At 40.2% G+C, this 22,386-nt stretch overlaps 1 protein-coding gene across 6 annotated transcripts in view; it reads right to left on the reverse strand.

Annotated features, from left to right (window-relative positions):
- Positions 1-22,386, reverse strand: part of FIGN (fidgetin, microtubule severing factor) — a 92,590-nt gene that overhangs the window by 69,383 nt on the left and 821 nt on the right. For 3 of the 6 annotated variants that reach the window (XR_004307960.1, XM_015869164.2, XM_015869163.2), the window contains exon 2: positions 21,894-22,063. The exons of 2 other annotated variants lie outside the window; for them this stretch is intronic. Coding sequence is in view for 2 of the 4 variants with exons in the window: in XM_015869163.2 (XP_015724649.1) it covers positions 21,894-21,918 (25 nt within the window). In the remaining 2 variants the exon portion in view is untranslated. Of the gene's footprint in view, positions 1-21,893; positions 22,112-22,386 lie in introns of all 6 variants that reach the window. One more of the 6 variants, XM_032445861.1, reaches the window with a different exon arrangement.

Genomic DNA, 22,386 nt, shown 5'->3' on the forward strand with positions numbered 1-22,386 from the left:
TCAATGAAACGACTGAAATGACTTCTGGTTGGTGGGGGTGGGGTGGGGTGGCAGGGCAGCTGCTGACCATTTCCAACGTCCTTTACACACAATATCTGGACAGAAGTTTCAGATCACTTTGTTCAGGAGGGCCTTAAATCACCCACAATATATATATTCATACAGGGAATGCAGTATTAAGAAGACTCAGGCACAACATTATTTTTTCCAAATAATATTGGAAAGATAGGACCAAGATAGGTCCCTAATTTCATTAGTGTTATTCATGGGAGCAAAAATCTTGAATTATTTGTTTATAAATCAGCAAGGCATGTCAAACAGTTATTTAAACAAACTTACAAATGAAATGCCAGCAGATTATCATTATACTATATTGCTGTAGTGTACATAATCACATTTTAAAGGATGACTGGAAAATTCAAGCCTTCAGTAAGAAAACAGAACTATTAAACAGACAAAGGAACTTTGGAGTGGGTGAACCATTCAAACAGCAGCAAGGCAGATCCCATTCTTCACTCTTAATTTGAATAAGCTTTACTTTCCCTTGTTAAACTTGGAGCTTCAGCATCTCAATGAATGGCACTAAAAGTTTTACTTTCCCAAAACTAAGTTTGCCTACCACACAAATTTTCCCTTTATCTGGCTTTTATTTTAACAGATTAAAAAGCAACGCACGAGATCAGCAACGATAGCCTTGTTCTCTCCAACCTCGGTGAATCAAGTTCACTGGAGGTGAAGCGGTGGAATTATCAGTACAAGTGGCTGTGTCATCAAAGCGTTCTGAGAGGTAGTGTATGGAAATGCCTAAACAAACAGAGGCATAAAAGCTGTCTGTACAGGAGAAGCCTCTCCCAAGGCTTTTCATTAAAACAATTCCAATCGCAGCTCCATGATGCAGCATTATATTATGTGAGAAATATAAAATCTTGACATTTTTCTAAATGTGAATGGGTTAAAGAACCTCTCCACGCTACAGTGAGCCTGAGAATTTCCAGCAGCTGATGAAGACCAGTTGACCACCTGATACTTTTTCAGCTGGGTGATAAAATTAAAGGATTGCTTTGATTTGCTTGAGGGATTACTTTCTATAGTTAATTGTTTAAAGTGCACAGTCTTACAAAAGGGAAAAATACCAAGAAGGTTAATGTAGAGTGAGCTAATTGCAAGCTGATTACATTGTGCAAAGCAAGAGATATTACTGGCGTTACATACCATCACACGGACCAGCCTATTCCACCCTGCTGCTGCAGCAAACAAGCTGATTTGCTAACAAAGTGGTCAGCTCGGGCACTTGCACAGCATCTCGGTAGGTCCACAGGCGACTGCTTCCCATGCAGAGAATCTCAAGCTCCATTTTCCAATCTGATTACACGGCTTCTTATTCCGGCAGCCTTAAACCTTCATGGCAGTTTACCAACATTTTCATCACTTTTTCTTTTACAAAGCAAAAGAACTGATAAGCTCTCAGGTACCCGGGATTTCATAGTCGATGGCTGGCAGGCAGCCAGTTTCCCTTGCAGCACAAATGTTTCGTGCCACAATGCAAAAAGCACACTGAATTTAACAGATAGCACAGGGCTATTAGAATTTTGCAGTCCGTACAAGCAGGCAGCATGTTTCTGTCTTTGCAGATGCAGACAGTTCTGTTTAGCCACATTTATAACATGCCTACACCCAAAGGGACAGGGTAAAAAAAAAAAAAAAAAAGAAAGAAAGAAAGGCAGAGAACAAATGAAGACAGAGCACTGTCACTAACTCAATGGCACTACAAAGTGTACATCCAAGTTACTTCATTACAAAGCTGCCAGATTACTGAGAATTAGAGGCACTGCTCGTAACTTCTGATAAAAACTTAATTTAACAAAAAGGAAAATAATTCTTTACATTAAATGAAGTCGTCAGACTCAAGATGAAACACTATTTTTACGCTAAAGCAAATTAAAAATCCGAGATGCTGTTGCCTATTTTGTCACAAGAAATGCTTACATATTGCATTAAAACAGCCACAAGATATCACAGATATCATATACCTGGGTTTACTTATGTCGCTCAAATGATGAAAGAACAAAAAGACAATTCACATTGGCAAACATGACACAGCTTTATAAGAGGCTCATTCTGATTTATATTGTGCACCGTCTAAAAGTATATGGGAAAAATGAATATATAAACATACGTGTAATTGCATACATGGAAAGAAAACAACACACTGCAGAATGAAAGTTCTGGAAGGAGATTATCCTGTAAATCCTAAAGATTTCAACAAAAAGAAATCCACTAATAAGCAAGAGAGAAGGGAACTCCCTTCTTTTGCCTTAAAGAAAAAGACATCAATATTAAACCAGTGAGTTTCCGCTGATTGCTGCGGAGGCTCACACCGACCATCCACGCACTGTCGGCATAACGCCCCAAAGCCTGCCTGCAACTCACGTAGCACAAAGTTAATTGCACAGATAACAATCCACCCCCATTTCTCCAATCATAACATTTCTAACGTTGAGTGGAACGTATGGAAACCCAAAGGGATAAGGCCCTTAAAGTATTCTTGAAAGAAACGCACTTTTGCATATCACTGCTCCCATGTTAAGGGGGCAGGGGTGGAAAGGCGGAGGGCAAGACAGTGAGTTATGGAGCAAGGGGAATAAAACCCAACCAAGTACAAGCCCTCTGGTGCATTGATTCGGCTCTCAGCTCCCGCCGCGCTGCCCTACACCCCGAAGCCACCGGCCCCAGCATCGCCGGATGGGCCGGGATTTGAACTCGCGGCTCGGAGGGCTCTGAGCCCCCGGGCCGCAGCCGGGCCGAAGCGGAGGATGCTCGGCCCTCCCGGTCGCTCTCCGCGTGTGTATTTGTAGACCCGCATCGCCGTGAGCGGCGCTACAAACGCTCACACGTTTTAGTGGAGAAGCACAGAAACGAGCTCCCTGCAGCCGTACGTCGTACCCAGCGCTGCCGAAACCTTTCCAACCCCAAGTCCTCTCCTTCGCACAGCTGCAGGGCCATACACGTGCACACGCAGCCTGCACGCGTGCAGCCCACGCGCGCCTCATTTGGTTATATGTAAAACCGTGTGCAAGTACGTGGCTTTATCTTTAAAATTAAACGCCCTGATTTGCATGGAAATGCCAGCTCCGATCGAATCAAAAACATGCATTAACCAGCTTCCAATACCAACACCTTATTCCCACTAACGATTCCCAGTATCCTGCTCCAATTGCGGGGCTTGGGAGGGGTTGCTGCTGGTAGATGCAGGTCGAGAATTGCTTTTTTTTTTTCCTTTTCTTTTTTTCCTTTTCTTTTTTTCCCCCCCTTTTTTTTGCTTTCCTCTATGATTTATTGGATGGTGAGCAAACCCACTTAAACTACAGTTGTCCGTATGAATCACTAATTTTCATGTTTCTAATTAAAATGTAAACAGTGTAATGAAGACATCAAGTTTTTAGGCAAATGTCTCTTCCAGTGCCACTTGGGGTATGGTAATTACTGAAGCAGATCTATGGATGCTCCCGAATCCTCTACAAGTCCAGATTAAAAGCATTACTGCTAAACCTTGCTTTTTACACCGGGGAATTGTGTTCTCTAACCTATTCCCAGTTTGCTTACAGATGCATATCTGTACAAGCCTTTATAACTAGTCATTAAAAAAAAATAATTCAAAATAGAAGTTTATCACAGAAATGGAACGGTTTGTGAAGGGGGAAAAAAAAAAAGAAATAAATGTGACTTTGCTTAAAATCAAATTTGATTTCCCTTTTATGATTACACATAGCTTATGATTACCAGCATACTAAAAGCAGGGCTGAAAACTTACCGCCTTAGTGCCTCCTGCAGAAAAAGAGAAATAGATGAGGTTTACTGGGAGAATTTGCTAAAAAGCATAAATGATACGTCAGGCCTCTATCACAATTCCTATTGTCCCAAAACGCTTGTTTCACAGACAATTAACTTATATATATATTAATTGGGAAAACACTGATTAAAAAAAAAAGAGAAAGCTATTCACTGAGAATAAAAATGTAAATGCCCATTCCAAATACAAAATTCTTGATGTGCAACTGAAAGTCTTTTGTCAAATTTATTCCAGCCTTTATGTCTATATCTGAAATTTGTCAGAATTTATCCTAAAGCAAATGACCTCTCCTGCATTTACCGAAGGAATACAAGTCCTCTCCTGCTTACAATTGTTAATTGAGCCTGTCTGCTGCAGCATCTCTTTCCTCTCCAAATAAGCCAGGATACTTGTTTTACATATTTACTGCCACGCACTTGAACAGTCCTCTGTTTTATAATATTGGGGGTTCCCCCCTCCCTTCTGGAAGCATCCCACCCCCCCTCCAAGTAGCTAAAGCTGCAATCCACAGTGAAATAAAGCATCTGAAACGCCTAGCAGAGGAGGATTTTCTCCCTCCCTTCTTGTATTTCAAGTCCATATTCTGACTGGTCTGGCCAATTTTCATATTATTTTTACATAAATGCTAGACAAGCATGGCTGTGTAGCTAACCTAGATCGTGAAGATGAGAGTGCATGGGATGTATGCGTGCATATGTGCACATGCATAAACATTTTAGTGGGTGGTCCACCATTTCGGTTTTATTGTACTAGTAAAGTACTGTATACAAACACAGTTAGAAAAAATATACATAGGATTTCAGATTACATCAAATCATACTGCATCTTGTCCCTCAAACCATAAATGCCTTAGCTGAATAAAACAAAACAAATCACTATTTAGGCATTTCCTTCAAATGTATTGTTCCAGCAAAACCAGATTTAATTAGACAAATAGCAATTTAAAGGCTAGGGCTTCATAATATGGCACTCCTGAAAATGATGGGGGGTTGCAAGTGAAAACACACAGTCCTCATTTAGCTTCGTGCTTAAGAAAAAAAATTACACACACACACACATGCTAAACATTTTTTTTTCCCCTTTATGGATCAAGACAATGGGGAAATCTTATGTCCTCACACCAGTTCCAAGGCCGTACTAATCAGGTGTAATTTTTAATGAACACTGACTGTTTGGTGCTTATTCAAGGTATTTCATTAGGAGGTTATTCATTTAAAATAAATGTTTCAACCATATCAAGCTGTAACCTTTCTTGAAATGTAAATGAATGGTTTAAATGAGAAGATTAATAAAGAAGGGATGTTCCAATTCCAAGCATGGCATGCTATGTATTTTTAAATTTGTCTATGCCAGATGCTGTCAGTCAGAACAAAAAACTGTCCAAGCAGACAATCTGTGCGTCTGAATGTTGATCATGTTGGAAAGTAAAGGGGGAGGGGGGAGAGAGTGTGTCAAGGATTCATGGTCCTTCATCTTTGCAGTAGAGCAAACACGTCTCTCAGTATAACGACAGACAGCTGCTTCCACTTTCTAATGTGCCCTAACTTAGATCACTGAAAGAATTGTCAGCACTCAGAGAAACACACAAAGATAACACAGCCAGCTGCCATGAAGGGGGAAACAGCACAGCTCAGAAGAAATGGGATTTGTTCCATTTGCATGATGCTGGCTCCCTTGGGCCCCTTTCTTTCAAATCCAAAGCACAAAAGACAACACTTAACATATTTGCTTAAAGATGACAACCTCATGTTGATTTCATTTGGATGTAACAGTGTCAGGATTACAGATATAAGAATATATTATATCTGTAACAGAGACTGACAAATGTATCCATCAGTGAAACTGTCTGATTCATCTGCTTATACAGCCATTTTACCATCCCAAGGGTGCCATCTAAGTAGTAACTTTAGAAGACTGAAGGTCTAATTTTATTACACCACATTTCAACCTACTAAACAATATTATTTCTAAAATAGATCATTTTTATTGGAAGTCTCCCTGATGAAAAATCCAGTAGACACCGGAGAATTTATGAACTGTATGGGTCCTTTGAACTCAATATACTGCCCATTTTAAGCAACTTTCTTCATATATGATCAAAACCTACGCTCAAATAACCGAAACCAAGTTAAAAAACACGGATGATAATGAGAGGAATTTAAATATGACATCATAGCCTGTCGCTGTTTGAGTACCTGCTGTTTGGCAGCCCGTCACTGTTCAAAGTGCTTTACTGCATTGTTGTTATGGTTCTGCGTCAACAAAATAGTTTCTTTGGTAGAAACTCCACGAGTAATCGTTCAATACACTACGACCACCTACAAAGTCAAGGTTTTCACTGGGTAGTCTGTAAGTCACGCGAAAGCCACCAAAAGCCAGACACGCCAGTCCCCGCATTACGGTGCAGTTGCAGAAACAGAAAACCAAAGGAAAGGGGATGCTCATATAGAGTCACTCGTCTGCGCAGTTTTATGGACCAGCCTTTTTTTTATTTTTTTTTAATCAGATGAAACAATTAGGCTGTGGTTACGGGCTGGCTTCAAACACATTACACTGAACTGTCTGAAGGTGAAAGCCTCCCTCCCTCCACCACCACCAAGTGACTCCGCAGAACGCTCCCACCACGCTGCTTTGTCTGGAGGAACTCAGGCTGCTTGTTGCTATCTGCTGCCACCAAGAACTGCGCTGCAATTCACTAGATTGAAGTTGTTTTGTAAAATGGAGTTAACTGCTGTACGTGGAATTTCAGCACAGCAGATGGTTACCAATCATTATTTTCAATTTGTTTAGTTTCGAGTAATGGGGCTGGCTGGGAGGAGCAGCGAGGACAGGAGTGGGGAGAGGAGCGAGGTGAGCTACTCTGCCTCTCCGTACAGGCACTGCTGGATGGTACTGGTGTTAAAAGGAGGTAAAAAAGGCTCCGCTGCAACAAAGCTAAGCAATAAATAAATAAATAAATATGTCTGAAATGAGATTTATTTATTTTTTTTCACTTTATAAAGAGTACGACATTTAAAAGGGAGCACTTATTGATCGCTTTGTGCCCTATTCAAGAGTTAACTTACATTTAAAATATTGGAAATGGACTTTAAAGTTTCCAGTGGTAAATTGTCTCTGTTCGTATTTTGCCATCATTCAAGTTTAAATCACTCTCTACTATAAGTGGTTCAGTTGTTGAACTGGAAATGGAAAAGGAACCATTTATGGACAAGTGCACATGAACAGAAATTAAGCTGTAAATATCTGGGCTGGGCCATTATTGTAGTCCAGAAACATCTGGGGCTGAAGCCCAGGCTGGGCCTCACTCCTTCAGTGTTCAGGTAATTGCTTAGATGATTTATAACTTACTGTTTCTATTAAGAATGGCTGAAAGAGAAATTTGGAGCCTGAATTCTAAAATGATCTCCAAGGCTTTGCTTTCACTTTCATTTGTTCAACAGGAAAAAAAAAAAAAAAAAGGAGGAAAAAAAAAAGTCCTTAACTATTTTTCTCCTTCTCCGATGTTTAAGAGCTGTGGTGTTCCACAAGGACAAAAATCATCCCTTTCCCCATTCTTACCAAAGACGTAACACCAGCAGATGCGTTCCCTTCCAGCAGGGAAACTGTAGACCATTCCTTCAGTTTACATTTGAGTTGCTCAGTGCTTAACACTGCCCAGCAAAATTCATTTTGAATCATTTCTCTCCCTTAAGTGCATAAATAAATTCCTATAAAATGTATGGGTACATTCACAGCACATTCAGTTGTCCCTGTTCTGTCAATCTGAGAGGCTCTGCCTACAGCCGTGCATGAGATGGGCGTTGCTGCATCATCCTGCCAGCAGCCCGGAAGATCGCAGCTGTATCACAGAGACACTCTTGGCCCTGGGACTGGCCACCTCCCTTCCTTAACATAGCCTGAGCCCCTTGGCTGCCAGAGCAAGCTGTAAAAGACACATATTAGGCAAGGTTGGGGTACTGGTTTTTGGAGGACAACAGGTAGAACAGCAGACAGTCTCCACTCCAGCGTCAAAAAATTTGGTTGACTCACCAGATACCTTAACTGCATTTTCATCCCTTTTTCATCATGGTGAAAGCTTATTCCAAGTACCTTTCTGGGGATGGGGTTTGTTAGGGGATCAGTCAAATAGCCCTGCAGGGGTTGCATTCCCACTCTGTGCCAAGAGGTTTCTGCATGTTGGGCAGCTCACTGCCCCATTCCAGCACACAACACCGAGCAGCTTGGGGGTATGCCAACATGGAAGGGACACACCAGCAACTGTCCCAGCCCCTCCAGGAAAAGGGGATTAGAGGAGTAACAAAACTGCACCACCATTATTTTTCCAGGAAGTTAACTGTGCTTTTGCCACAGATGACTGAGTTATAAAAAAATATCGCCTAGTACTTCCATTGATGGTGCTTCACCTTGGAAGTGTTTCTCTCCTTCATGTCCATAAACTACGAAATGCCAACAAGAGCAATATGTTTAAGGCAGTAAAAAACTGCATACGGGGTTGCATCACCCTACAAACACACTACATAAGCCATCCAACCACTGACTGCATTTCGGTAAACTTCCCCAACAAAATTTGGTCTAAGATTGCCTATAAAGAAGACATCATATACTTCCCACAGCATACAGCTTCTTATTTCTTCTAAAATAAATTTTACATTAAAGCTTGGAAAGCTAAGTGGGAATTGAGCAGCAATCTCCCAGTTACATGCCTACAAAGTGAACAAAACCAGTCACCATAACTTTTTTTCACAGAAATCCAGAAATCCAACAACACAGTTATGCTTCAAGGGTCAACAGTGAATGCATAGTTAAAATGCTGCTTTCATGCAATTTAGAAGCAGGTTTGCCCAGAGTAACAGGCTTATCTGTATGACTACATGGAGGACGAAGTGCAGTCATCAGCAGGAAATACTTTTCTTCTCCTTAAAGCATATGTGCTCCAACTGCACTTCAGTTTGAACTGGCAAACTGATTTTTAGAAATGCTCAAGCACAAAGTGCCCAAGATAAATAGTACCCGTTTAGGAAAAGTTGGACACCTTGTTACTGACACTTTATGCAATGACATTTTGTTTTACCTATAAATTTTTCCCTATGCATTAATACTCATTCTCAGACCAGAACTAAACTATGGATTGTGATGTGGGTTGTTTCTTACTTTATGAAACCAAATCCAAGAGTAGTTGCTCTTTTGTTCTATTTCAATACATCTAATGAAAAACTGAAGCAAAGCATCAGATTCATCTAAACTATTGGAAGCCCTCTGATTTCTAATGGTGATATACTGAAGGAGAGAATTGTGGCAACATTTGAACTGGAGAAGAAGTCTGACATCACATAAATATCAGTGTTGCTAAAAGTAGTCCTTACAAGAACAAAAGATGTTCTGTATGGCATTTCACAAGACAGTGTCATGCAACTGAATGCAAACCACTGGAATCATCTCGATTGTAGTAGAAGTTTTAGTACCTAAGTTTTGCAAGTCTAGAGTATTGCGGGCTGGCTTCTGTAGCCTCTTCTACAGCAAAGAGCAGTGCATACCATAAAGAAAGATTACCAGGATGTTGTAAATGTTCTGTAAACAACTGAACCTCATCATCATACCATAGTGGATTGGAGTCTTCATGTTCATAAACAGCGTTGCTAGAGAAAAAAATGCCACAAGTACAAAGCAAAAGAAAGAAAGGAAAGGAAAGCAGGTCAGCTGAGAAGTATGTGAAATACACCTCCAAATTTCATTATGCAACATGAATGCGATTCTGCCTGTAGGTGTTAAGACTTTGGGTGCTGGCTGTGCAGTTGAGGCTTGGCCACGGAGGTTGCTGCCCTGCCTCTAGGGGCTGGGTGTCTGCTGAAGGGACTTCTCAGCCAACAGTGAAATACAGAGGAAGCCAATGGAACAAGATGCGTAAGCAGTGCTTTCCCCTTTCCTTTTTTCTAAGTATATTTTATGTACTCCAAAGCACTCTAAGTATTAATACAGCAAACCAAATCTCAACAGGATTCCTGTCAAGTATAAACACATGCATAAACACAAGATATAATTGAAAAAGTCTTTTCTTAATGAGCTCACGGGTGCTTTGGCACAGTGCATAAAATGTAAATCTGAAATTTTAAGATGATATATCAATTCCCACAGTAGGGCTTTATATATTTTAATTCCTAAGTATATATATCCAGCATCAGTTCGGATTCAGCTTACTCAGACTAACATGGAGCCACACCCTACAAATAACAGTGGTAAATTTTCTTGCTGTTCACCTGTGTAGCCTTACAGTGTGGATCTTTTTAAAGACAAAAACATCTCCGAGTAAAAACAGGGTCAAATTTTGCTTAGGCTGTAGGTAAAAAGCTCCGATTCACCCAGTCAATCACACACTAGTTGAAATACAGCCCACAGAGCACTTAATGACGCAGCCCAACAACGTGGCATTTAGTGCACAAATGCAAATGAATGGCTTTTTTTGCCTTCTTAAACCGCACATGACTTTTATCCTTATTATCTTACTACTGACAGCAAGTAAGTCTTGTTACAGCTAACTAGGAAACAAACCTGCTTGCCAGGAGTCCAGCGTTGAACTACCCATAACGCTTTAGAAACCATACACTAGTAAATTATATTACAACATAAAGATATTCCTCCTGAAAGTGGTTATCCTCTAAGAAACATGGATATACAAGGCTTCCCTCCTTTCAGTGTCTATTCACCACGTAACGAACACATTAATAGCTATCCAGTCACAGTCTTTCGCTTAAATTATGCACGAAACATGCCAATTTGAAACTGGTTGGTATACAGAGCAAAAAGAAACAACACAAGGAAAATAGTTATTTTCACCTCTAAGAGGATAGTTATGTGATAAATTAACATCATTAATGCAAACCTCATTATTGCAACTACACAGTACTATCGCACCCGTTTGTACTTAATTTTCTTGTGGAAATTACATTATACAACACAGCATATAATCGGTTCTGATTGGGGTAGGAGAGAACCAGTCGTTAACTATGACTAAAATGACCAGTTTTCCAGCGCAGTTGTCTTCTAATTAAATCTAAGTGTGGAGCACAGTCATTGAGATATGCTGTAATGATTTCCTTGGAAGTCTTTTTCCCTTTTGTTTTTTTCCCTTCTGCTTATCAAGACTGCCTTACACCTCTACCTTAGTAGAGCAGGAAGGAACCCCACTGTGCTCCCAGCACATGCCACGAAGGCCTGCATTACTCACCTCCCCATCACCCACATACAGAAGCACAGCTCAGGTGTCCCTGGTGGAGAACATAACAGAAATGAATGCACCCTGATGGATGCCAGGAGATGGAAATGAGCACGGGATGGGATGTCAGCAAGCACAGCACTGCTCCCTCACAGGTCCTGCATCCCCACATTTGGGGATGGCAAACACAAAGAGCCCACAGGGCAGGACATGAGGAGCGGGGTCAGTGAGCAGGGACAGGGCACAGGCAGCTGAAATCCCTGAAGCAGAGTGCCCGTGGGCCTGCATGGCCTGGTGCTGGCCAGGCTCCAGTAATGGCAGTGCAAATTGAGGCCCTGGGGAACTGGAAGCGCACAAGCGAGCTTTTGTTCACCAAACCCCAAAATATACGTGGGAGATCTGGGAGGTTGTTTCCTTTTAAATGGCATACATATTTCTAAACCCAACATTAAGCTGTTTTGCTCTGTTTATTGTATGTCCCAGATAATCTTATACCTGGTAGGGAAAAGATTTCTCCTAAACAGCACTGTAACAACTACTTAAAGTAACGATCATCTGCTACTGCACTCAGTGTGTCTGTTTACTTCCATTCAGAACTTCTGGACAAGGAAGAAATCAACAAATCCAGCATAATACACCTCACAGAGCAAAATAAAATAAAAAAGTAAAATAAAAATACAGTTGGGGGGTGGGGAGGGGGGGCAGCAGGAAACAACAGAAGGAAGAGCACAGCTAGAAGTCATTTGGAGGGATGCAGCCTTTTCAGTGTAAGCACAGCAGCTGATTAGAATGTTCTGATTTTAAAACACCTTTATTATTATAAAGTAAAGCAGAACTTTGTACTAAAAGACAAAAATTTTATTCTAATGGACAAAACTGTAGGTATTTACAAACATTCCCTCAGCTCCCCTTCCCACACACACAGAGATACAAAATTGGGTTACTTCTCTGTAAATAGGCTTAGCTCCTGTAAATATATCTCAGGATTTTAGATGTACTTTTTCACACTGTAAGATTTCCATATAGAACCAGTTTAATCTAACTCCCTCTGATTATTATTAGAAACTCATTATTTGAGGACATCTATCTTTACAGTAACTATGCGCCATTAAGGAGCACAATGCCCATAATTGTTTAAAAAAGCCATGGGGGGTGGGGGAAGGGAGAAGAGGATCAGGAGGAGGGAGAAGGTAAGGGAGGGAGCTTTTGCAATTAGAGCAGCAGCATCTACTCTGCATTTTGCCCACTGAAACATTTACACATTAACAAACTAAGTTTAAAGTTTTCTCCATCCAAAATCACGAATGAGTCACTCATTACACTTTTACGTAACACACGTATTTTTGTCTTGATGAATATTAAATGTCTTCCTACTACCATCAGGAAAAAAAAAATAAATGCCCTATTTACTCTATTGCATAGCACTGATACCTCAAAAGAGGACTGTAGCATTCAATATACAACTAATGCATACCATTTTCTGGGGATAATTTCTTATACCACTCCTCAACTTGTTTGCAAGGTTTGTTGCACACCTGTATATTCCAAGTCGTGCAAGCTGCAAGGACACAGTGCCTCCGATGGCAGAGCACCCAGAAGTGGCAGCTGAATGGCACTTGCTGGGATGCAATGGCATGCAGTGCTCCCTGATGTTATCTCTGCCTCAAGCTGCAGCTGTTCTGGCAGCTCTGAAACTGGAAAGTACAGGGACCTTAGCTAAAAACTGCTGCTGGTAATGAGTGACACTAAATTCCACCATCTCTAAACTGCTGACATCTTTGGAGAAAAATAAATATGTGTATTTGCCAATTGTTCAAGAAATAACAAAACATCTTTCCTCAGCCAGTGGTGAAAAATCACCGCTCCAAGTGAATTCTGGTGTCAGTTGTCCAGCACTCTGTACCAGATGGATAATCAGCTTAGTGATAACTCATTACTCTATGAATATTTATAACTAGTGAAAACTTTAAAAACACCATTAACTGAGGTGCTGGTTACTAACAGTCCCTACAATCAAATATATTTTACCTCAACTGTCTTTAAAAAGAAAAAAATAAAAAAAGAGAGAGAGAGAGAAAGAGACAAGAAAAAGGGCTTCTCAAACTTCTTAGCTACCCATTCCCCAACAAAGACACTCTCTGCACACAAGCACAAAAGCGTGACACGGATATGACTGCTATGTTGGCAAAAACTACGTGCCAAATAGCAAGAAGTGCCTCATACTGCCCATTACATGGCGTTCACCAAGTCTGAGCTTCAGCTCTACCAACACTAATGTTAACCTGGAAAAGAGATAAAAATTTTTAGTTGAGTACTGCGCCATCAGTGAAATCATTGTGAGTGCTGAAGTTTGTAAACTGAAAGCAGAAAAATACACCAGTGTTGCAGCATAAAGAACTCCTGCACAGGACAGAAGGGTAAAATGAAATGAATGAAAGTCAAAGAATGAAATGAAAATCAATGATTAGAAAAGGTTAATTGCTGCATGAACACTTTCCAAAATATAGTTATTTCAGCTTTTATTGAAGGCAGAGAGTAAGAAATAAAAATTATCAGAAATTCTATGAGGGCATGAAAAAAAAATGACCCTATCTTTAAAACAGAATACCTGCCTGATATTTGTGGTATGTTCAATACAGCACTAGCACACACATGTTGTTAATATAAAGCTGCAGATTTAACAATGGGAAGCAGAAAAATAAGAGTTTGTAATTTAAGCGTACACTTAGCTAAAGAGCTCACAAATTTACACTCTCCTCCCATATGACAAGATTTTCTTAGATTTTTTTCTTAGATTAAACCAGTAATTTTCCGACTGCCTGGTGATATCCTGTGCACATATTTTCACAGGTGACTTTAACCTGAGCTTATATTATTTTCATTTTGAATTTCTCTATTTTAATCCGGTATATTATTTGTCAATTAAGTTTAAAGGTCTTCATTAAACTCCCTATTTATTTTAAATGCAACTAATTTGTAAAGAATGCAGAAAAGGAGCGAGTGATGTGGTCCAATATGAGTTTGCATGCAACAACAGAGCACTATTCTTTTAGAGCTGAAAGAGGAAACAGAATTGTATTCATTTACCAAGAATGTATTTCTACAATACTGTAGACAGCTATATGGTCCACAAATGCCAACAACAAGGGCCTGAAAATAGGATCAATTCTTTTCCTTCTCAGAAACAATCTTGTAAGCATCTCAGCTCCCAAAGACATAAAAGAATAGTTACTTTTCTGAGATCTTTTGATATCGCTTTTCATGGTGGAGCTACCCATGAGTGATGGGAGAAATCTCTTTTGAAAGTAAAAGAGCACCTTCAAGTGTGTTCAGATACATCTTTGCTGTTCCTTTCTGTGTTTCTCAAGTTTCACTTGAAAAGGATGCTTGATTTTTTATAATTTGGTTTAGGTATCACAATGGGATACCTTATATCAGTCACTGCTTGCAAACCTCATTCTTCCAGTGCAGAATCTAGCTGTTTCTTTCTGTGTCAACACAGGAGGCTGAAGTAATCAGACAGGTCTAAAGAAGACAGTGGACGTTAACCTGCGCTTTCTCAGAATCTATGATGAGTAAGTTCCTACATTCAACATGACCATGCTGAGCTGCAAGGTATATAAATAGCTACTTTTCATCCAAAAGCACAGCAATCACAGAAGCTTGTACAGCAGAACTATCAGTTCACAATATTTTAAATGTCAGTATCAATACTATTGTCAAAGATTCATCATCTCTGCATATAACTTTATCCCTTCCATCCACCCTCTGCCATCGCTCAGAAATATAAAGCAATTGTTGGCTCTTTCCCTCCCCACATCTCCAGAAGAAGCACACACACTGTAACATCTGTTGTGCTCTACAGGAATACCTTTACAACATTACAGTTCTCGTAGTTTTATTAAGTGATAATTCAAGCTGCCTATAGCTTTGTATTAATTGCTCACATGCTAGAATGGAAAGACAGAAGGAGGAGAAACCTCACAGAGGAAAACAGGGATGTTATTTGTAGTATATCAAAAGGCAGGCAACAGTTGATGTGAATAAATCAGGAAAACAACAACCTTGAATGAGAGCACAAAGATACTCTCCCAGTATACACCTCTATAATCCACCAGTTCAAGCACCTTTTCCTATCTCCTCCCAATATTCATTTTCAGATTCCATTCAGATCAGCAGGAATTACACAAACATGCATCAGTATTAAGTATTTTATCAAATTGCAGATGAAAAACAAAAAGTTTAATTACGACCCATGCCGGAGAACCATTCATTCAGGCTCTGCTTAATTAGATGTGAGACAGCTATCTTAGATCATGAAGTTTGACAACAGTATGCTCTTACTGCAAATAAGATACAATTACTGAAACCAATTCATCATCACCAAACTATAACCAGCACGACACACGCGCACATTCAAAAAGTATCCCACAAAATCAATTGTGGCGTACATCCGCATCCACTGAGCAATTCGCATACAAAAAACAAACCATTCACTTTAACAGAGTGCATGAAACATTAAAAGTAGAATGAGAAAGGGTTAAAATCAGATAAGAGGAGTCCAAGCAGTACACGGTTTCCAAACATTAAGAGAAAATGGACTCTCATCACCAAAGTTTGCCACCGTATCAAAACGAGCTCAGCACTTTTCTCCCCATCACTTTCAAGATACCTGAAATTTAACTAAATACACTGGCAACAGCTGTTCTACACTTGAAAGAAACAGAAAAACTATTTTCTCCATAACAGTTAAATAATATGACTGGTAATTGCTATTTCAATGTTTCATGGCACATTAGACTACACACTTAATAGCACATTATAAAAAGTAAAAAAGCAGCAAGTGACATAACAGTCAACTGCAGTTGCATTATTTTTAATTATAACGGAGACAGATGAAATTTTTATCCAAATGCAGAAAAAAAATAAAGAACTAAAAGTTTTATTCCCTTATTTGCACAGAGCAGCGCAAGGCTCTTCCTACTGTGCAAATACCGCAGCCGTTGCAGCAAGGCACATTGCTCACATGATGAACCAGGTAGCTCAGCATTATGAGCTGTTTGACGGGAGGAACAGACACATAATATTGCTATTACCATACTGTGCGTGGCGATACCTCGCAGCAATATGACTCAGCCGAATGGAAGCGTGAACCCCACGCTCTCATCGTAGCCTCCTGTGAGTGCTGGCAGCCAGCAGTGCTCCGCGCAGCCCTCGCCCTCCCCTGCCCACACCGCCCTGCCAAAGCCTCGCTCCCTCCCAGGTGCTCCGGTAAGCGAGACCGACCAACTATTTCTCTTTCCATTTTACCCTCACTTGTCATGCAGTTAGACCAAGATCAACAGGTATTTAGAAGCAATAATAGCAAAGTCTGCTTGTATTTACCAGGTTGCCGCAAATACAAATTATCTTCTGAGAAACATAATACACATCCACGCGCTCTCCTTAACATGCTGATCAGGGGGGTGGCAGGTACAATTATTAAAGGACCGAAAGCCTTAGATTTCCTCTGACCTCCATTACAGCCTGGGACTCTCTGCTCCTCGAAGGATAAGATTGTGTTTGTCGAACCCCCGGTAACAGACTGCCACTGGATTTTCTCTGTTCTGCATTAGCTATCGCCTTTTAAAGGAAAGCAGTTTCACTGAAGGAGATCTATATGTGTTGTTTCGAGGTTCTGAGATTTTTCTTTCTTTAAAAAACAACGACAAAAAAAAAAATATCCTAGGGATTTTTAATGCTTGCGTTTCTCACACACTCTATAAAAATATCATTGACGTAAGGTGAAAAGGTCGCATGCCTCATGGAAATGGAGCCAAATGTTCCAGTACGGATTTTCACCTGGAAAGTATCCTTACATCTACTCCTGTTTATTAGGGAAAAGATATATATATTATTATTTTTGCAACAACAAGAACAACAACAAAAAACTCCAGGCCCTTTCCCAGCCTGCAGTTCCCTGACGTGATCTTTCCCAGCAGGAAGATAAGTTTTCACTTAGAGGATAGCATCTCTAGCAGCAAGAGTTTAATACTCTGCAACAATATCGGGGATACGCAATCCTGAATTTACAGCTGTTCAAATTACTTCTATAGCTATACCGTTCATTTTGGAGCAGATGCTTATCTAAAATTCCATATATTTTGGTAGCCATAATATCTGATTTTAAACAGCCTCCAATAAGCCAAAGAACAGTGCTAAAAAAAAAAAAAAAAAAAAAAAAAAAAAAAGCCAAAAAAAAGCCATAGTGAGCCTGATCCTGGGAATTGGAAACCCCTGTAGCTATTCAAGCTAAATCATTTTACACCAGCTAAGGACTGAGCCCAGTATGCACAGCTCCACTTCCTAGTTGATCTTTTACTTTTATTCCACAGGTACAGTGCTTTGCTTCTCATCAGCTCTCTAATAACAAATGAGAATCTCTAATTAGCTCATCCTGAGTTCTTTTATAGTTATTTTACGCATTTTCTTATCGGTGACTCAGGGAGGGGAGGGGGGAAGTGCTGACTGATCAATTAATAAAGTGTTATTGACATGCAATATTCTTCAACATTTCAGAAATGTCTGCAGAACAATTTCCTCCAATCATAAGATCAATGAATCAATGTAAAACCCCAGTAATTAAATTTATCAACTCGGTATCAATACACCTGGCACTTTATGAACGTATTAGGTGAAGTTTGTTCTCTTAAGGGATGTATTGATTAAGGGCAAAGAGCCAAATATTTCTATTATTAGATCTGGGAATGCTAGTTCAAAACTCAGTCTGTTATAAACAACATACAAATGTTTCATATTCACAGATCTCATGCTGATTCTGTACCATTAAACCCACTCCTAACAAGCAGATAAGCCTATTAATTGACGATTAAGACTACGGGAAGATCAGTCATTACATTCAATGCTTCTTGTACGCGTTCACTGAACAAACGTATTGACAGGAACCGTGCAAAATCATTTTCCTCTAGGATTTATATTTTAAAAAAGGAAAGAACATCCACACAAAAGCAGGTTTCAAACCTCGTTCATGCAGCATAGAACAGCCCTAATTAATTAAATTTTAAAACTAAAGCTTTGCACTTTGAAAAATCATCAAATCTGTCTCCATTGTATACAGTACTATTACTAACTGAGAGATGAACTGTAAAGCCTAAAGATGACACACCTGATAAGAAACAAGGAAACAAAAACAACACCTAAATGTTCCACACTTTGATTTTTAAAGGGATAGGATACAAACTATTCTGAATACGTGTTTAGTAACTGTTCCTTACTATACATGCGTAAGCAGGTAGGGCACCAAAGTTCACGAAGAGCTATTTTATCAATTACAAGAAAGAGAGCTGTAGGATTTTTATAAGGAGGGAAAAAAAAAAAAACAACCAACCCACGCTGTTTTTGCTCTGCTTAAACAAAAAGTGGTAAGGATAAAAGAACAGTTGATGACACCCGACTATCATTAATTCCTGTGATTCCTACAATGAAGATATCAGTAACAACCTTCACATTTCTAAAGTGCTGGTAGAATAAGAGAAGCAGACACGCGTGTTTTCACAGATGCTCCAGTAAATAAAAAGCATTTGATTGTGTACAGAAAGTATCTTATCACGAGGGGGGAAACAACAACAAAAACCCCAAACCCACTACATTCACGTAGGAGTCACATCCTGTTACAAACATCAAACAACAATGAGCCTTTATTACCACGCTATGATTCCTTCATTTCAAACATGATTAATTAGCAAGTATAACACTCACCACAACTCCCACCACGCTGCTGCTTGCTGCCTATTTGCAAATGGGTCTCCAACAAGTATCCATAAGTATTAGTCTCATTTATGACACTGAAGAAAAGGAGTCAAAGCATTCTGCTGTAAAGACTTCCCTCAACCCTCAGTCAAAAAAAAGAAAAAAAAAAGAAAAATAGAAAAGAAAAAAAAAAGAAAAAAAAAGAAAAAAGAAAAGAAAAAAGAAAAGAAAAAAAAAACATTAACAACAACAACCCCCCACACACAAAAAAAGCTTCCCCCTTTCATTCATCCGGAGGGATTCCCTGATAATCCAAACATAAACTTCATACAAAATGAAAAACTTTTTAGAGAAGTTGCTAAACAATTTAAATGGTTGAAAATAAGCACGGAGAATGGAAAAGATCAGTTTACACTTTGTTTTGTTGTTTTGTTTTTTCTTCCTTGAATCCTCACGCTTTACATGCAATTTGAAATACGCTGCTTCTGGTGAGAATGAAAGTACAGTTCACGTGTCAAAAATGGAAACAAAAAGAGGATGAGGAGGGAAAGACGCACTTAGCAGGAGGACCCTTAGCGTGGTTTAAGCTGTGCAAACAGATGTCTCCAGATGTACCACTCCTGCAATAAACATTACTTTGGCAGTAAAAGAAACTTCGCTTCACAGGGAGGAGAGGTGAAAGCAAGATTACAAATACACAAGGAGCAACAAGACTGGGATGAGAGGAAAGAAAATCTGAGATTGCCTCCTCAAACTGAACACTATAAATACCATCACAAAAACAACAATGGAAAGGGGCTCAATTTGAAAGCAACAGATGTATTCCCAAGCAAGGAAATCTCCACCATGGAGTAACGCATGAGCACAGACACAGGATCTTTAGAACCACAAACACGGATGCGTGAGTGCAAAGGTAAAGTTTCAACGTGAAAATAAAAATGAGGCGGCAGATCCAATACCTCCTTGGTTTACCAGCTCTGTATCACAGATACTTGATTTTGTCACGCCTTGAGCTGAGTCATTTCTAAGTGCAGATCGGTCCTATTCTCTCCAGCTTTTTCAATTTTATAAATTTGGGATCAAAAACATCAAAGCAGCTCCCACTTCGGACCTAACTTTCAGAGGATCAATGTGACAAGCCACTGCTTGATAGATGTTTCTCTTGATAAACGACTTGTTCAAAAGAGACATTGTAGCTTTCATTTCCTGACCACAACACACTTTTAATTTGCAACAGCAGAGCTGCTCGAGTGTGACCAGTTCCCACTCGGCAGCCCTGCAGGACTGTGGCACTGTCAGGCCACATACATGGCACAACAAAAACTCCGGCAGAGCCGCATCCCCAGCGAGATCCGCAGCGAAACTTTTCCTCGAGCAGGAGTCTGACCACATTTGATTTCTCTCAAGTGTGGGCTTTTAAACCCCCCTCCCAGCCACCTCCAACCCCTAACACTGTAGGGAATGCGAAGGGAAGAGGGGAAAAATCCTATCTGGAAATATATACTTAAGTGTTATAGCATATATACAGCTGCCTGATACTACCGTGTTTATTACACACATCTATATTACTGCTACTATAATTATTATTATTATCTGGGAATCGCATTTAACAGCCCAAACCGTCCACACCATCCAATTTCAGCTCTCAGCATACTGTCCGATTCCCGATTTAAAATTTATAAATGTAATATCCTCCTCATCACAAGCAGCAGTCCAATCTGCTCTGAATATATATTACAGCTTTAACATCACAGAGGGAAATCTCCCATCTGGCAATCACATTCGCTCCAACAGCTCTAGGAAAAAAAAAAAAAAGAAGAAGAAGAAGAAGAAAAAAAAACGTTCCGCTCTCGCTCGCTTGCTCTCCTCCTTAAAACATTTCTCAGGGCAAATTATGTGCATCTAAAATAAACAGTCGCCTTATTGATCGCTTCAAAGTCAACAAGTTCTAAATGCGCACTGCAATCAGATTGTTCCCGTCGTATAGCACCCGGGATATGTTTAGCAATATAGTCACCTACAGCACCAAAATAGGAGCGTACATTGTGCAACTGCTCTCTCAATCTCTTCCCTGCATTCAGATATGTTATTATGAGAGATCATCAGCCGCACACGCCAGACCTCCCCTTTATCCCAAACACACGCACTCACGCGCGCGCGCTCCCAGGGTCTCTCCCTAGCCTTATTTTTTGCACCCACACGCTATTAAAAGTGCACATACCCCCCCTTTTTTGCTTGTACAAAACAGACTAACGGTCGCTCCTGTTGTTAGCTCCTTAGCCTTAATTGTGTACCTAGAGGTGCATCTCCGCACCACTGGGAGACCCACTGAGATTCCCCATGCTCCATTTTATCTGACTTTTTGAGGAGGGGGTGGCGGGGGGGCTGGAGCGCGGCCGCGAGCACCACGCCAGCTTCAGCACTCGATTACTGCTGCGTTCTGCTGCACGTTGAGAACAGAGCAGTGGGAAACAGGCACTTGTAAGTGGGCATGAAATACCACTTCTCCAGCAGTGTTAAGCGCTCAGCCACAACACTATTTTTGTTTGTTTACATCCAAAACATCCCTCCCACCCCAACCCGATTAAAACCTCCATCAAATGACCGTGCTGGAAGTCAAAGGGGGAAAAGCAGCTGGAATTCAAGGAAAGACTCAAAAACCATTAATCTGCAAAGGGAAAAGATGCATTTCAGGCATGTATGCATGAGAACGTACACAGAGGTGCACACATGCACAGTTACGCGGTTTCCCCCTCAACAACCACCGAGTTTTGCTCATTTACATACCATTGGAGTTCAGTGGTGTGTACAGTGCACTACCAGCAACATGCAACTTTGGGTTTTACAACTGCGATCAATACAACAGACAAAACTAGTGCTAGAATCAAAGCAGAAATGATAAACAAATGATAGCAAGAGGAAAAAAAAAATGTTCATATACACACACAAGTGGAAAATATACTATGAAACATCAGGTATTTACGACACAATATTTGCATGCAGAGTCCTCGGTGCGTTATCATGCCATTTAAATTGGTCTTTGCTATTTAGATGCAAAGGAAGTAGATCCCAAAACGGACATACCATAAACACTGGTGCTACTGATCATTTCTTGCTGGCAGCACAAAAAGCTGAATTGGATTTCTCACAAGCAGGAATTCCAAAGGTTGCTTTTCATTAAAGCCACTTTTCCTCTCAGCTATCAAATGTCACTGCCTTGAAACGTGGGCCCTTTCGTCAGGTATTCATTTAACCTACATGCATATAATTAAGTGGGAAAGCAACATCAACAAAAAGGGGATCTCAGATCACAAGAGAAGAAAGAAAGGGGGAAAAAAAAAAGGAAAAAAAAAAAAAAAAGCACATGACCAGGAATGCAAGTCCATGTCAATTTCACTCACTCCCATTGAAACTAACAAGAGCTCCAGGGAGGATAGTAATAGGATCAGTGGATTGTATATACCATTAAATTATACATCTTTCTCTCCCTTCCGAGCCAACAATACGCCCACCACGCTGTCCCCCTCCGCGGCGATGTGCTTACATGTTACTGCACCAGCTCCGCTGACACGTCCGT

Source organism: Coturnix japonica, chromosome 7, assembly GCF_001577835.2.
Source record: "Coturnix japonica isolate 7356 chromosome 7, Coturnix japonica 2.1, whole genome shotgun sequence".
Taxonomy (NCBI): domain Eukaryota; kingdom Metazoa; phylum Chordata; class Aves; order Galliformes; family Phasianidae; genus Coturnix; species Coturnix japonica.